The sequence below is a fragment of the Nesoenas mayeri genome (assembly GCF_963082525.1).
Source record: "Nesoenas mayeri genome assembly, chromosome: 3".
NCBI lineage: Eukaryota > Metazoa > Chordata > Aves > Columbiformes > Columbidae > Nesoenas > Nesoenas mayeri.
In genome coordinates this window covers 120,119,918-120,135,698 of record NC_137544.1, presented here as the reverse complement: position 1 = coordinate 120,135,698, position 15,781 = coordinate 120,119,918, and the positions used below count along the sequence as shown (strand labels likewise).

At 43.1% G+C, this 15,781-nt stretch overlaps 1 protein-coding gene across 1 annotated transcript in view; it reads right to left on the bottom strand.

Moving 5' to 3' along the window:
• Nucleotides 1-14,589: 14,589 nt before the first annotated feature.
• Nucleotides 14,590-15,781, bottom strand: part of EFEMP1 (EGF containing fibulin extracellular matrix protein 1) — a gene marked incomplete at its 5' end in the record, with an annotated part of 44,136 nt that continues 42,944 nt past the window's right edge. Inside the window, one exon of the mRNA XM_080343014.1 lies at nucleotides 14,590-14,878. Within this exon, the coding sequence (XP_080199140.1) occupies nucleotides 14,720-14,878 (159 nt within the window). The 3' untranslated portion in view covers nucleotides 14,590-14,719. The remainder of the gene's footprint in view (nucleotides 14,879-15,781) is intronic.

The following is a 15,781-nucleotide window of genomic DNA, read 5'->3' as shown; positions in this document are numbered from 1 at the left end:
AAATGGGTGAGTAAGAGGGGTGGTAATTAAACAAGATGATGAGATGAAGGCAGCAATAAGGATTGATGACAATTGGCTCAAATTGGCAGTGGAGCTTGGGGTGAAGATGAGTGATTTGAAGGTGAAGTATTAGTGATTTGTTGCATCAGGTGATGGCATGAAAACAATCCAAAAGGTAAATTTGGAACTTTTCCAGTCTTTTGTTGGAAAGCTAGTCATGATTATTTAGCTGTGGATGTGACATTTTGAAATAGCTATTTAATGATTACTTAGCATGTTGGACACGCTTTCTTTTAACTTAGTGTTTTAATAAAAAAAAAAATTATATTCAAGTAAGAGAAGAAAAAGACAAGGCAGTAATTAATAGGGCCTCTTTAACCAAGAGCAAAGCTCTTTGAAGCTTCAAAATTGCTGGTGGTGCCATCCAGAAAGGCCCCATAGTTTCTGAGAAGGCCAGGAGAATATAACGTAAAAATTGAAAGAAAAAAAAAATCCCTTGCCTACAACTTGCCAGTAATTAAAACCTCTTAGCCATCAAATGATTTTTATTTTTGCTGTCTATAAAATTCAAGCAAAAAGTCTTTGAGACTGTGAAAAGCTGGCCATTGTCAAAACCTGACCTTGCGGCAGAGCTGAGGGCGGTGGGCAGCACACTGGGAATAAAGCAGCAGCTCACAGTCCTACAGATGGTCTGTTCCTTCTCTTTCCCCCTTGGCATGATGATTTGCATTTTTCTCTTCAATTTCAAAGTAAAACTATAAATAGGAGTTGGAAACTGTGTGGATGTGGTGATTGATGTGGGTTTTGTTTGCTGTTCTCACCCACTCGCCTTATAAAGGAGGTCTAAGCTTAAATTAAGAGCTAATGATCGAGCAGTTTGTCAGCCTGGGCCGTGTCCTTGACCGGCTTCCAGTGTGTTGGCTCCATCCTCTTGCTGTGACAAATGTCATTGATTTCAGCAGGGCGAGGTCAAGCCCTTTGTATGGAGTTTTCAAATTTTAGCACAAACACAAATATGAAAGACTCAAACTTTGCTTCATAATGTCTCTTTAGATTGCTTAAATGTTTGCTTTTTTTTTTTTAGGAGGCAAAAAATTAAATGTATGTCATCTTTTGGGGCATATAGTAAGAGCTATACCTTAATACAGGTCCTCCTGATCTGAGGAGATAGTGCATATTCCTGTCAGATGAAGTATGAAAAAGGCAATTAAAAGTTTCTAAGGCTGATAAAAATATGATTTATAGTCAGGATCCAGTTATAAATCCCATCAGCACTCACTATAGTTATACTTGCATGTTGCTGTGTTGTTGAAATGTTAGTAAAGAAATTAAGTATGTGGTGCTTAATACATACGGTTACTTACACGAGTTGCAACTAGCTTGAAAAATGCCAGCATTGCTAGTAAAATGGTAAGAGTGATAAATAGTCATAATAGTTAATAGTCATAAAGGTATCTGCCATTTAAAATTCAGTGTAGTGAAACATGTTTTGGGATCTGAAATGTGTGAATAACATATAAAATTTTTAATAGGGTAATAGCAGCTGCAGAAGTCAAAGCAGTAGAGGAGGGGGAAATGCTTCAGCCCGTGGTGGAGGCGTTTGCTCCACAGCTGGTAACACTTCAGTGATTCAACCTCAAACTTGGATTCGTCTAATTTAAGTTCACATTGCAAGTTTGGCCTTGAGCTTTGTTCAGGTGTTGCCCTGTCCTAAGAGCATCTCAAACCTCCCGATTTAACCTCCAAATTTAATACCTTTATAAGTTATTCATAACTCTTTGTACAGTGGGTGTAAAGAGCATCTGAAGGCAAACCAGGAGTTTCTCTGTGATACGCTCTGATTTCTAACTCTGCATCACTGGGCTGATCTTTATCAACAATTCTCAGCATATTATTCTCAGGATGAGTGATACTCTATTTCTCCACCTTTGGCTTCAGAGGTTATACCCCAGTTCTGAGAAAAAAAAGCGCCTATTATTAAATAATTTTAAATTGTTACTGCTGTTTTCAGGATACTAAAGTGATTGTGGGTGTACAGGCATGTATAAACATACAAACTCAGGGCAGCAACATCCTGTGTATCATGTTGGCCACGTACTCTTGTTTACCTAATCTCTCAGTGATTTTTTTTTTTCTGTTTAGGGTTGTGCCTATTTTTTCCAATTCCAAGCAGTTGTTGGGTAGTTTCTACTTGCAAAATCCTCAAACAGATATAATTCTGTCCCTGCCATGACTGACAAACAAGCTGTTGTCTAGGAATCTCTTGTTTTTTCCTGGACCTGCTTTGGTCTGATACTTCTACTTGAGAAGGAGTAGTTGTAAAAGTGTGCTAATGAAAACATTATCATACTATATCAGGAGCTCATGCCATGCAGACCCATCTCTGGGTTGTGCAGTCTGCAGCCTGGCTGTCACCGTCACCCCCTCACGTCACCCACACACGTGAGTGTCCCTGCAGGGGTGACACTGGGAGCTTTGGTTTTCATAGCCAAGTGTGCAAAAGGAAATGTGGAAAATCCAGGTTACCTCTGTAATCTTGCCTTTGTGGGTGTGTGTTGTGTCATGGGCTTTAATTGCCCAGCTGCAAAAATGTTTCTCAAATGCACTATAATCAACATTTTCTAAAATCTTAGTTGCATGAGTTTTGTCTCTTTTTTTGAGCTATTTTGCTTTCTGCAGACTGTGCTGAGGCCACGACGCCTGCCTGACAGTGGCATGTGATCAGCTGTACTTGCACAGCAGTTTCTACACTGACAGTGGTACAGTGCAAGATGCTGATGGGCACCAGCAAACACCACCTTGAAGGCTGTGCAGAAAATAAACACTGCAAAGAAAAGCCTCTTTTCCCTCTGCTTTGTGCTTGGAAAAGGGGTTTGAGTTGCCATGCCACAAAATGTTGCGGCTGGGTCTGATTTTTTTGATCCTGGGAAGGATTGAAAGCCTCTCTGAGGTTGTGAGCCTCTCACCCTGAGTGGCTGAGCTGGAATAAAACAGATTTTCTTGGCTGAGTTTGCAAGGTTTGGGGATTGTTGGCCCTCACAGCAGGATCCCTGGCCAAGACTGGCCCTGAGCACTAGTGGCTCCTGTGCCTTGCTTTACGCGCAGGAGGGAATATGCTTTTGGGGACTGCGGTAAAATACTGCAAAGGGAGGATTTGTGACACCCTGGGGGCTCTGTGCAACACCTGCCTTTACTGCGTGATACTTAATGCTTCTTGGAGGGGATTTCTGTGACCAGGCAGCTGGTGATGGCACCAAACAGCCTGACCTTGTCCTGGCAGGACACTTGCTGCCATCCCAAAATGCTCAAGGGGACCAGGGGCTGGCAGAACCCTACCTGTGTGTCCCCTGCTTGTGTTGCTGACGGCAGAAGGGTGGGATGGGGCAGCTTGTGTGCCCAGTTGTGCTGGTTTTGGCTGGAATGGGGTTTTGTTTCAATGCTGAGCGAGTGTCAGAGCAAAGGCTTGCACAGATTTATTCTTGTTCAGGGAAATGTGCAAATCGTGGTTACAAAATTAAGAGCACAAATGTTTATGAGAGAAGAAAAATGAAGTATTGGTGTACATGCTTGTGCCATAACTGTGCCTCCAAATTGAATTAATCCTGGATACGCTTCCACAGCCCTCCTGTTCCCCCCTGTGCTAAATGAAAATGTGCATCTCACTCCTGTTGTCTGAGTGAGGTGGAGTGAAACCTGCCCTAAATTATACTGTGGAGGAAAGTTTCAGTTGCAATTTGTTGTGATGAGCTTTGCCATATAACATCAAACTCAGTTATCGTGGTTAAGTTTGCTTTAGATTTTTGTGCTTTTATTGGATATTTCATTCAGTTGATTTCCTTAAGTGGAGTTCCTAAATGTAGAGTTTTAGTGTTCCTGTATTTGCCAGCTTGCTAAAAAAGCTTCAGCAGGTGTCTTGATTTCAGAGAGCTTCACAAATGCAAGGAAGAGCACTCTGTATTTCATGATAAAGATACTGGGGATGTTAGTGAGTAAACTAATGATCTGTATAATTACAGTACAGGTTGACATGCCAGCGTTTTGCAAACTGTTCGTCAGCAGTTGCTGTAAAGCCAGTGCTTCCTGCCTCGCTGGTCCAGAGACCTCAGCATGGACTCTTTTCATGGAGGAATTGATTACAGTTGTAAAATTGTCTTGTAAAATTTTTTGCCTTGTAAGTATATATTCTTTCCACTAGTCCAATGCTGATTCAGTTAAATGCTTTTGCATTTAGAGAAAACTCTTCCCGTGTTAGAGCCTTCCTTACACATCCCAGGTGTGGTCTGATACAAACCGACTGTATAGGCAAAATCCATGTAGAACTATTGCCCTCTCTATGATTTCTGGTCTCCAATCTTTATCTCTGGATCATGGCAAACAGACAGTGTTTGAGTTTTATTTGAATATCTGACTACACTGGAAATCAGGCAAAATGAATTCAGCCATCACTAATAAGAGCAGTGCCAAACCCTCAGGAAGTTTCTTTCCTCCCCTGCTTTTCCATAGTCTTGTTTATAACTTATTTTGTTACACAATGGGATTTCTTCTGAATCATTTAACCAGTGACTTTGGAGATGCACCTGCAAAATTTTTTTGGTGTTTTTGTGAGATGAATTACAATGATCACAGTTACTGTGCACACAGGTGTCCCTTTAGATCTGTCCATATTGTTGGTGCAGAGAGAAATGTACAGAAATCGGATTTAATGCAGAAACACATCTCCATAAAATAGAGTTGCTGTTCTGGCTAGGTAAAAGCAGCACTTTAATTGGGTTTATAATTTGAGCCCAACCAGTTGTGTATTAGTGTAACCATTTTCCTCACAGCAGTAACCAGCAACAGCGACAGACATTGAGCTTTATATTTAATCTAATTTTTGGAAAAATCGTTTAGCAATTAATGCTAATGGCTGGCTGATACTTGCATAGCATTCAAGTTCAACTGTGCATTTGCCTTTCCCAGAGCAGACATGCAAACAAGATCTGGCACCTGAACAGGTCTGTGCTAGACTGAAATTATTCATGTGCAGTTGGATAAGTAAACAAATAAGGAATTTGGAGACTTTTTAGATTATTGAGGTGTTGGGTTTTTTTCATTTAATATCTGCCTTTTTAACTTGGAGCCATCCAGGATGGTCTTGAAACTAAGCTTTTAGACTTAAAACCTCATTTGTTTATTTATAGGATATTTTCTTGGTACTCATAATAAACTTATGGGATTGAATAAACCCAGAATACCCTCAAAAAGGGGAAACTATTCTTTGGTGTGATGGATGTATCTAAGCAAACAGGTCCTATGTGCTTTGCTCTCAGGTTGATGCCCCTGCAGCAATGAGCTGTATGGCACTGGTGGCTCAGCCCCGCTCTTCAGTGAAATGTTATTTCCTTGAGTCATCCCTTTGGTGTTTTGAAGTCCCAGAAAAGGTGTGTGAGCACTTAAGTGGGAACGAACCGTCTTTACAAGGGTGACATGAGGTGAAAAGGGGAAGTGGCAGTACATGGGCTGTGACGATTCCTGAGCTGCCGAGCATAGAAAATGCTCAAAATATCAGATGTGTAAGTTGAAATTGCCTCAAGGCAGCTTAATCTTGTATGGGAGGAATTGGCATAGTGCAGAAACCGGCAGAAACGGGCCTTGGCAGCGGCGGCGGAGCAGCAGCCTCTCCAGGACAAGTTGTTCCGAACAGTTTATCGCTCGTGTGAGCTTACGCTTGCTGCGCTGCTGACCTGGGGAACGTGTCTCCCGGTTTGATCTCAGCCCGATATTGCTCTCGGCGGAGCAACCCTGTGCTTCATACAAAACTGAGCCAGCCTTTGAGGGAAATCCTCGATGGCTGCTTTGTGCCTGGGCTTTGCAGTGGCTGGGAGGGCTGTACCATCACCCCCGGGTACCACAGAGACAGTGTTAGAGCTGGAAGGGGAAAAAAAGCAGTTTAATGAAAATAATCCATTCTCAAATATAGGTCTTCTCCTGCTTTTTGCCTCTTTTTTTGCCCCGATCAGGTTTTGTGGCAGTCTGTACATCGCGATGTTCAAATCAACTTGGGCGGTTTGGTGCCTCAGGGCTCGTTTCTGCTTTGTGATTGCTTCGTGCTGGGACATTGCGGTGGGGTTATTTGGGAGAGAATTAAAAGCTTTTTTGTTGTTCTTCTGGATGATTTTTGGCCCTGAGAAAACCTGTAGCTCTTGCAAAAACATTCAGCATCTCTGAGCTTAAACACTGTCGTAGCATCAGACCTCACTGGATTTTGGCTTGAGGCTTGCATCCGGAAGTATTAAAGTGCTTGTGTTAGACAGGAATGTTACCCTCAATATAAATTTCCATATAAAAACCTCTACTTGTCGTTTCTCCATATATTCCCCCTCTTTGTCTCACTCTTATTTCTTTTTATTGCTGTTTCTGCTTGGCAAACACCACTGCAGTCCTAGCTGCGTGTCAGCCTTCAAAGGTGCTTCTGCAGGGCAATGAGGTTTTAACATACAACAATAAAATATATTTTTTAGGCTTCCTATGGGCTCTGTGGGGCTTTTTGCCCCCTGGTATCTGCCTGTTGAAGTAAATGTGTGAGCAGTGGGATGGGGCTTTGGGTCAGGGATGACATGAGGGGCAGCCCCTCAGTTTTTTCCCAGAGCCTAGGTGGCCACGACTGTGGTTTTTCCCTCTCCCATGGGACACCCTGTCCGTGCCCGGTGTCCCTGTGTCCCCCCCATCCTGCTATGGCAGGAAGGATGGCATTTACACCTTTAAAACCTCCTCGGCCCGGCCCTGGAGAAAGGGCTGTGTGGTTGTTGGCTCCGGCCTCAGCGCTTCAGGGCATGATTTCAACCATGTCTATGGAGACCAATTTTCAACATCAAAACAAACCAGTGTAAGTGGAATTTATATTACCTTTTAAAAACACAAGTCAACAGAGTTGAGGACTCTGCTTCGAGGAAGCCTCTTGAGTTTGTTGAGGGAATTACTACAAATATTTTACATCCCTTTGGAGATTTCAGGCAACCTCAGGAAGTGTCTGCTGAGGGCAGCTGTTGAAATACGCCAGGTTGCATAGCTGATGAGGGGGGTTTTGGGGCCTGGGGTGTGAGAAAGCACCCCTCTATCACCAAATATCCCACACAGCCTGAAAGCATCATCTAATTTTCAGAGCCAAGCTGATCTTTCTAAACAACTAGATAGTATTTCCCCCCCCATGAAGCACAGTGTTTTCAGCTTGGGTGATGGTGGTCAAGAGCAATCAGAGCAAAAGCCTTGATCCCAAGTGCTTGAGTGTGTGTGAATTTGGGTAGCCCCAAAAGGAAAGAGCTATTGTACTGTCCAGAGATGGAAAATACCCCTGTGGCAATGTCACAGCAGTGGGAGGGTTGAATTCGGAGAGGAGAAGGCTGTGGTGCAGGATGTGTTGGGATGCTGCCCAAAGCCCATGGGAGAGGCAGGTTCAAGATTGGTGAGAGTGGGCTGGGGGTGCTCCAACCCCTCCAAAATGTGCCTTGAGCTCTCCGTGCTCAGACTGAATGTCTTGGAAATGAATAGATTCTTAAAACCAGAATCTGGAAATTTTACAAATGTCTTTTGTATGTTTGTGTGTTGGGTTTTTTCTTCACAAGCTGGTTAGAGCTTATACCATCTCCCACAATATGGGGAAGAGAAAGACATACTGAACTACTGGACTTAACATTTGAAAATAGCCTGGTTTGGGGGTTTTGGCCAAGGTACAAGCGTCAAATTATGTCAAGATGAATAGAACTTAACTGTTAACTTTAAATTAGAAGGTGGTGCCAACAAGCTACTGCCTTAGAGATGTGTTTTAATGATCTTGGTACCTTGCAGGTGGGTTTGAGCGGGATGTTGGTACCAGCTGAACCCTTGTTTCTCTATGTAGCAGCACTGCGTGTATCTATCATACACAGGTAACATGTGTGTGCGTAATTTTTCAGGAGAGCTTTGTTTTCATTTTCGCCACGATCTGAATGTGTTGCCTCTCTAGCTTTTCTTTATGCTGGTGTGCAAACAGCCATTCTGCAAAGCACAAATTGAAGCTTCACAACAACATCACTGCAGCTTCCTTTTAATTTTTGCCGGCTCCAGAAACAGAGGAAAAAAATCTTAGACCGAGCAAAGAAACATATTGCTGAAAAATATTTACTTGTGATGAAACTGGGCAGCTTTCAAGCTGGTGTGATGGAAATTGTAACAGCCAGCAATGCCTTGGCTGTATAGCGGGGGGGAAAGAGGTTGTTGGGGAGGAGAGCACTTTACTGAAGATGTTCACTGTATAATTTAGGTCTTCCCTCTTCAGCATACCAGAGCAAAGGCAGAATTTTTCAGACCCCCATTACAGTTTCATGTTACTATTTTGATCCTCGTGATTTGGTTTTTAGTACAAAATCACCGGCCTCGCAGTGAGCGCTTGGCGTGTTGCTTCACGTTTTCCTCTGCCTGCCCACCTTTGCCAGTTTTTAAAGCTCCTGTGAAGCAAATCAGCCCTACTAAATATTGGGGGTAGTCTTTAAACCAACCTGGGTTGCAAAACCACCTGGAACCTGGTTCATTACAGGAGGAGGAAGCTGCAAATGCAAACTTTAGCCTCAGGCTTTGAATCACTTCAAGGGTTGATTCACCCTTGTGATGTAGCATCAAAATGCTCCGTGCAGGCTTCCTCCCTTTTTCTTTTGGGTGTGATTTTCTGTTTTTAGACATCGTGACATACTGCTGATGGTGGAGCTTCTGGCCAGGGTAACAGCTTCAGAGCTGCTAATAGCCAACTGCAAATGTTGTCCCCTTTGCCCATGGGTGCTGGGGAAGAGCTCCTGCTCTGGACAGCCACATATTTAATGGGTCTTGGGAGGCTTTGCTGTCAATTTGTGCAGTAATTTTTCAGGCTGATCTGAGATTTAATTATGCCATAAGAAGGGGTAAGGGGGAGATGGGACCCAAACTGCATTACATGTTTGAGATGCAGTGGATTTATACAACTGTGTAAACATTCAGCTTTGTTCCCTGCTCCATCTCCAATTATTCCCCATGCTGGATTTGCTTTCTGGAGCTGTGGTTCCCTATGAAAGCTCTGTCATAACCGTGACACCGTCCTTCTGAGAGGTGGTGGTCAGTTCAGGGGCCTTCACTGTTCAAATAAAGCTGGGACAACTTTTACCCCATGTGTATCACTTTACATTTATCTCCTTTGGTTTTATTTGGCATTTTTCCTCACTATTTGGAGGCCTTCCCCAGAGGGGGAAAGGCTCTGTTGTCCAGAGGATGCCCACTTTTACCTGAACAACTGGATATCATTATCAAACTTTGTTGTTTCCCCTCTTCTATCCCCTACTTGATTTGAGGCAGGTCCTTTGATATGGTGCCTGTAAGAACAGCTCTGGCACGGTGGTATTGCCAAATTCCTCCTCCAGGAACAGGAGAGGAACTTTCACTTCATTTTGCTGCCATTGCGTTATTTTCTTTCCCTTATTCCCCCCTCGTGTGGGTCGCCCTGTGGCCCCACCAGCCCCCTGGGACGTTGCTTCTGCTGTGATTGCAAGAGGCTTGATTTGCTGGTCTGGGCTTTTGCAAGTTGCTCCTTTGGCCTGCCTTGTTTGTTTTTGTGTGTGACCTTCCAGATCTCAGGAACATTTCTATTTTCCTCATTCGTATACAACTTCAGCTTCTCAGAGGATGACTTATTGATTTTAATAATGCCTTTTACCCTGCTGTTTTGGTATGTTGGCTTCCCCTCTGCAGCCCTTACTCTGAGCTTCCAAAATCTGTTTGTTTTCCTAGTTTCCATGCCGCCTGCAAGAATTTTGCTCTTTTGACTTCCCACTTGGGTGTTTGTTGTATATGTTCTGTATAGGAAACATTCCTATATATTGCACATAGATACTCCAGAAACACTCAAACTGCAAGAAGAAAATGTGACCCTCAAGAGGAGGTGCTCACTGGTTCAGATGTTTCTGGAGTGGCATCTGCAGGATTTAGACCTCAAGGTGCCTGTGTAACTTTCATGATTGTGGTTTCTGAGTTTAACAGCATAAATATGTTACATTTGTCAACCCAGCTGGCAGGCTGCTACATTTGAAAGCCGTTCTGTGTGCTTGTTTGAGTGTATGGATGGGGATGGTGCACGCCTTTGCGCAGAGTTTTAGTAGATCATAACTGCAGAGGCTTTATGGGGTGTCTTCTGGGGGAGGGAGAAAAAAAAATCAATGTTTTATTAAAGCTACGCAATAAAGTGCACTAGCGTGTGTGTTTGCGGGGCAGGAGCTGCTGGAGGGCTCAACTGAGGGCTGCACCATTTTTCCCCCTCATTTTCCAAGGTCTGAGCTGAAGCAATTTACAGTGGGAGTGTTTCCCCCATTTGAGTACATATCTACTGTGTGGTTATGTAGAAATTGCAAAAATATTAAAATTAAACAGAAATTATCCCAACATATTTCTGGAGGGGAGCAGCAATGCAGGGTGCTGAGGTCCCTTCTGGGACTGTTGGGATTGGGGATCAGAAAGTGAAATAATTTCTCTCGAGTGAGAGCAGAAGCAGCGTGTGACAGACCCGCTGTGACTGTGTGTACAGACCAAACCTGGAGCGCACCTCAGCTCCCAGTTCTGCTCTGCAGGGAGCACTGGCATGGGGCTTGGCCACACAGCCCCTAATCCAGCACCAAGGTGTTCTCTACCATACCAGAGAACAAATCTGGAGACCAAGGGGAAACCTTTAATACTGCTTTGTAATATTCTTCCGACACAACGTTTGCAACTTTTTCTGCTGAGCAAATACACAGAATAAACAGGAGGCTTTTAAAAGAGCTAACTTAAAAAAACCAAACCTCGAATGTACATAATCTATATTGATATGAAATTTTACTGTATTTTTTCCCATGCAAAAATGACAAAAGCTGTTGTACTGTCCTTCAAATTTGCTTTGGCAACTGTAAGCCAGCTCCATTTTATTAAACAGCTCTCTTTCCTCCTAATATATACAGAAATGTTTGCAGTATAAACATCTCAACTAGACATCTGCTTTTCTCCAGATACAAACCACAGTTTAACTTTTTGCCCTGTTGCTGTTCACTGGGGCTGATAACTTTTTCTGCTGGCCAGATGAAATCAAATTGGTTTTTGTAGCAGATGCAGCGCGGTTCAGTTTTGCATTACGCAGGTGTTCCCCCAGCTGGGGAGTGTGGAAACGTGCCATTTCGCTGAGATGATGGTGAGGTTTAGAAATGTGAGGGCGTTAAAAATAATTCTTGGTGTTAACAGTGGGCTTTGTCCCTGGTGGGCTCCATATGCCGAACAGCTGACTGGGGCAGCAGCTGTTCTATATTTTAATAGGAGAGTTATAAAGTTAGAAACATGGATGATCATTCAAAACATAAGCAACGCTTTGCAGTCATGGAAACGGGATTCAACAATAAACTTGCATTTGTGAGCCTTCCAAACAAAATAATCCCACTGCACTGCGTTCAGGTGGTCTCAGGGAAGTGAATGAACTTGCGTTTCTATTTCGTCAAGTTCTGTTTACTCAAAGTCCTATTTTTTTTTTACTTGTTTCTGTTTTGTGTTTTTGAGAAGATATTAAACTTTGCATGTGATCCTGATTTAGATTCTTCTCCAACAGTGACAGAGATTTATATGAGAATCTTTCGTGGAGTGTGTTATTGATCGTGCTGGTAGGATACAGTGAAGGCTGAGCAAACGCTTCGTGCTCATATAGTTTCTGGGGATTTCAGTGTCCCTTCTAACCCAGGTAGCTATTCAAACTCCTGTTGCAGATTTGCTGCAGCTCTATATCCTCTGCACACAAGGTTCTGCTCTCCTGGAGAAATGGATGAACCTGCAGGTTTCCCTTCTAACAACACACAGATTTTCTGGCATAGTGCGGAGCACAAAAACTCTTCTTTCTCAGGCTCTGAACTACATTTTCATTTTGATTATGGGCTTCTTCGGGACACCCTCATGCTCAATCACGTACCGCACCCCTATCCAAAACACCAACCACCCCCTTCCAAATTCTGTAGTCCCTGGCTCGCTCTGCTCGTGTTTTGGTTTGGAGGGGCTGTTATTTCTGCTCCCGCTTCCATCAAAGCGCTGTGAATCACGTTGTGTGTGCAGAGTAGTGCCCGTGACTGAATTTCGGTCTCAACCAACCTGTAGTAATCTAATGGCAAGTGTCTGGATCCGCACTCCTGAGCTGTGTGATGAGCTCTGGCTTGGCTGGTGTGGGTTGTGTCTCATAGGGACCTGAATATTGCAAACAGATAGGGAACGGGGTGGTTAGCAGGACAGTTTGAGCAAAAATAAAATGGGTTAAGCCAGGTGTGTGAGCACAATGTGATGTGGAGGGATGAGTGGGCTGAATATGGCTCGGGCATGTGTGAGCTGCAACTGCCTCTGGTCACACCGCTGCAGAAGTATAGAGATGTTGTTTTTCTGTACATATAATGATCAAATTTGGGTCGTTGTCAGACAAGCAGAGATTTAAAAGGAAGATTTAAAGTGCTGGTGATGAACCTGGCGTAGATATTGGCAGAGCATGAATGCAGAGTGAATCCTTGGGGCAGAGCCTAGTGTCCTGTGGATGCTCAGGGCTGAGTTGTGGATTCCCAGCAGGGACCGGGCTGGTGCTTCACAAGTTCAAGGACTGATGGAGGCAAAACCACTTCAGCCCCATCTGGGCACCTATCGAGAGAAAACTGCCCATTTTAAACCCAGAAACAACAATAAAATCAATTGTTTCTTGGAATGGACAGTGCTAAATTACAGGATTTGGGAAGTTGTCAGTGTAAAAGGATTTGTAATGATGATGAATGGGGAGGAATCCCTCTGGGGAGAGGACGGAGCTTCCTACAACCCCAACTCTGTATAATCAGAGGATTTTCACCATGGAAAATGCCAATTAAATCCCTCTACAGAGCAACTGGGCTTGTACTGGTGAGCTCGTCTCTGCAGAGGGGGCTGACGGCTGCATGGGGTCCGACCCCCAGCTATGGGGCCCCAGGCGCAGGAAGCGCAGCCCAAAATCAGCTCTGCCTGCCGGCCTGGGCCACAACCATGCGCTCTGACCCTCTTGGCAGATGAACTGTTTGTTTAAAGCCACAAATGACTGTCTGAAGGAACAAATATCGGGGAATGGGGTCCTGCTCTGCAATTTGTCTGAGCGCGGAGGATGCGTCACCCTAAAGCAGAGTGGTTGTGGCCTATTCCAAGCGATACTCTGGAGTGTATTTTAGCTGTTGTGCCATGTGAGACCCCTGGATGCCAAGTTCCGAGGGTGATTGATATACTAAATAAACATGAATCCTCCACAAGAGGATTTTTTTCTTGTCTATAATGTATGCACTAGTTCACAAATATTTTCTATACAAAATTAATTTTAAGTAGAAAAGACGCTCCTTCCTGTAAACCGGCAACTACCAATGTGTGTATTTTGGGTTTTCCTTCTTTTTTTTTCTTGTGAATGTCAGTAAAACTAAAACTTGGTAGTAGGTTTGTCCTTCTACAAAGGAATCCTGTTTTCAGTTCTCCATGAGCTAATACTGTAGGGACTGAGATCTGGGTCATTCTGACTCTGCAGAACCTGGTGGGGCTTTGACTCCCACACTAGTGGACAATTCAGCCCTCAATGTGGCCAAGAAATTACCTCGAAAAACAGTAAGGACACTATGTTAAGAGATCTTTATTAAAAATTTTGTACATCAAAGGATTAATGACTACATTTTAAACAAGAAATAAGATTTTACATATTACAAAAGATGTTATTAGTTCTTGAATTTGAAATAAATTTTATGAACACTGTACATGATACATCCGAGTTGTAAGAGCAGGAATAGGGACCGAGTGCCTGAAAACATGATATAACTTAATACGTAACTGCACTCAATTCTTAGTATAAAACATAATATTTCTGGAGAAAAACCATGTTAACTTCTGTCTGAAAATGCTGTAGCCTTCTAACCAGTAACTGCCAACAGTGTTCTCAGGAGTGAGCGCGGACACGTGTGCCCAGCGTGGTGATTTTCCATTTGGAGTTTCTTTCATTGTTGGAGAATTTTCTTGCTACGGTCTATTTTTCCTGGAGAGAGCAGAATGTTATTCCACGGGATGGTTAACACAATCTGCATATAAAAACCCAATGCAAAACGTTTCTCACAATGTAGCTTTACCTCCAACCCAGATTAGAAAAACCAACTGGGATAGCACATAAATGTCTACAGAAATAGATTTTTATTGACTGCTACCTTTTGTTACAAAGCAGTTAAAAAGAAGAAATATATTTTAGCTTATCACATAACCGTTACTTTGTGTATCATTCATACTATATCATTTTTTTTCTTTTTGAGATTGTCAGTGTAGCTGCATTAGAATTTAAAGTAAAAACAACGCGGAAGATCACCTTTTAGTTGCATGACCTATTTGGCTAGGAAGGGTGTGTGAGGTTTTACAGGATAGTATGAACATACAGTTCTCATACAAGAGCACGTAGTATGTATCTAGTCCAAGAAAGGTAATAAAAAAGATTTAAATCTTTATACAGAAAGTGACAATGCCCATGTTATACTATGGAACACATCTACTAATTTTGAATTACAGGTGTAATGTGTGGAGTAAAGATATCAACTTACTAAACAAATCTTAAAAAAAAAAGAGCAAAATCTATAAATAAAATAGTAAGTGCTTTCTTTAAGATAATATTCTTTGGCTGCTTTAAGTGCCAGTGAAGGGTTATTGCAAACCACTAAAATGCGTAAGGTCCCACTATTATTGTTAATCTCAACACCGAGCTTGTACGATAATTCAAGCTGTTGACTGTGAGCATCTCCAGATCCACGATGTGTTCTCTTGGTCCCGATAGCGACTTCACCAGCACAAGCATCGCACTTACGGCGCTTGTTTGCTGAAAGAACAACAAAGACGTTTCAGTCGGTCAAATCTTAAACCAATTCCCTCGTTGTGTCAAGAGAGTGCTTGTGTGTTACTATGCTGTAAAAACGCCCTGTCTCAGCAGAGATACACAATGCAAGTATTATTTTAACGCTTTTACGTGGCCATGACTAATCTCACACCTGGCTTTGCCGCAGGGAAAACTTTACCTGACTGAAGCTCAGAGGAATAAACTGTGCTGCAAAATCTGTTCCTGGTTATGCTGACTCTCCTAAAGGATGTGAAAAGTGGTAATCTCTCCCAGGATGGTCTTTGTTTTTATCCCCATCTATCAGCTTCTAAAATATACGAAGAAAAAATAAACCGAGAGAGAACTAATGTCTTTAACAGTGATGTAGCTTGTTCAGCGGAGGGAAACGAAGTCTGTTTTGTGGCTCATATGTCAGAAGAAGTCGTGCTCCCCTTGAAAGCACGGGGGATTTTTGCAGCTGGGGTGCCTGTTGCCATCCCCATCTCGCGCTGCTCCGCTGCTGGTTTGTACAACAGCCTCCTCATCTACAGATAACAATAAAAGGCTCAGCTGCACCTCTCCCTTCACCTACCACAAATAATTTCTCACCGTGCAGATGAATCCAAGCCATCTGCTGTATGTGAGACCCAGCTCGGAGCTTCACTAAAACAACAGGAATAACTTCTGAGGAAGCCTCTGTTTACCGCTGTCCCTTGGCAGGAATAAACATGCGCTTCCTTATTTAAGGCCTGCGACTTCTTGGTGGTGGCAACAGAAGATTGGGACTGTTAGTCTAAAAAAGGCCAGACTGGGCTCTGACCCAAACTAGAGCTGGAGTGAGCTTGTTCTTTTTTAAGCAAATAACTGTTTGTACCTTGGGGGTAGGTGTGGACTTTTGATGTGTAA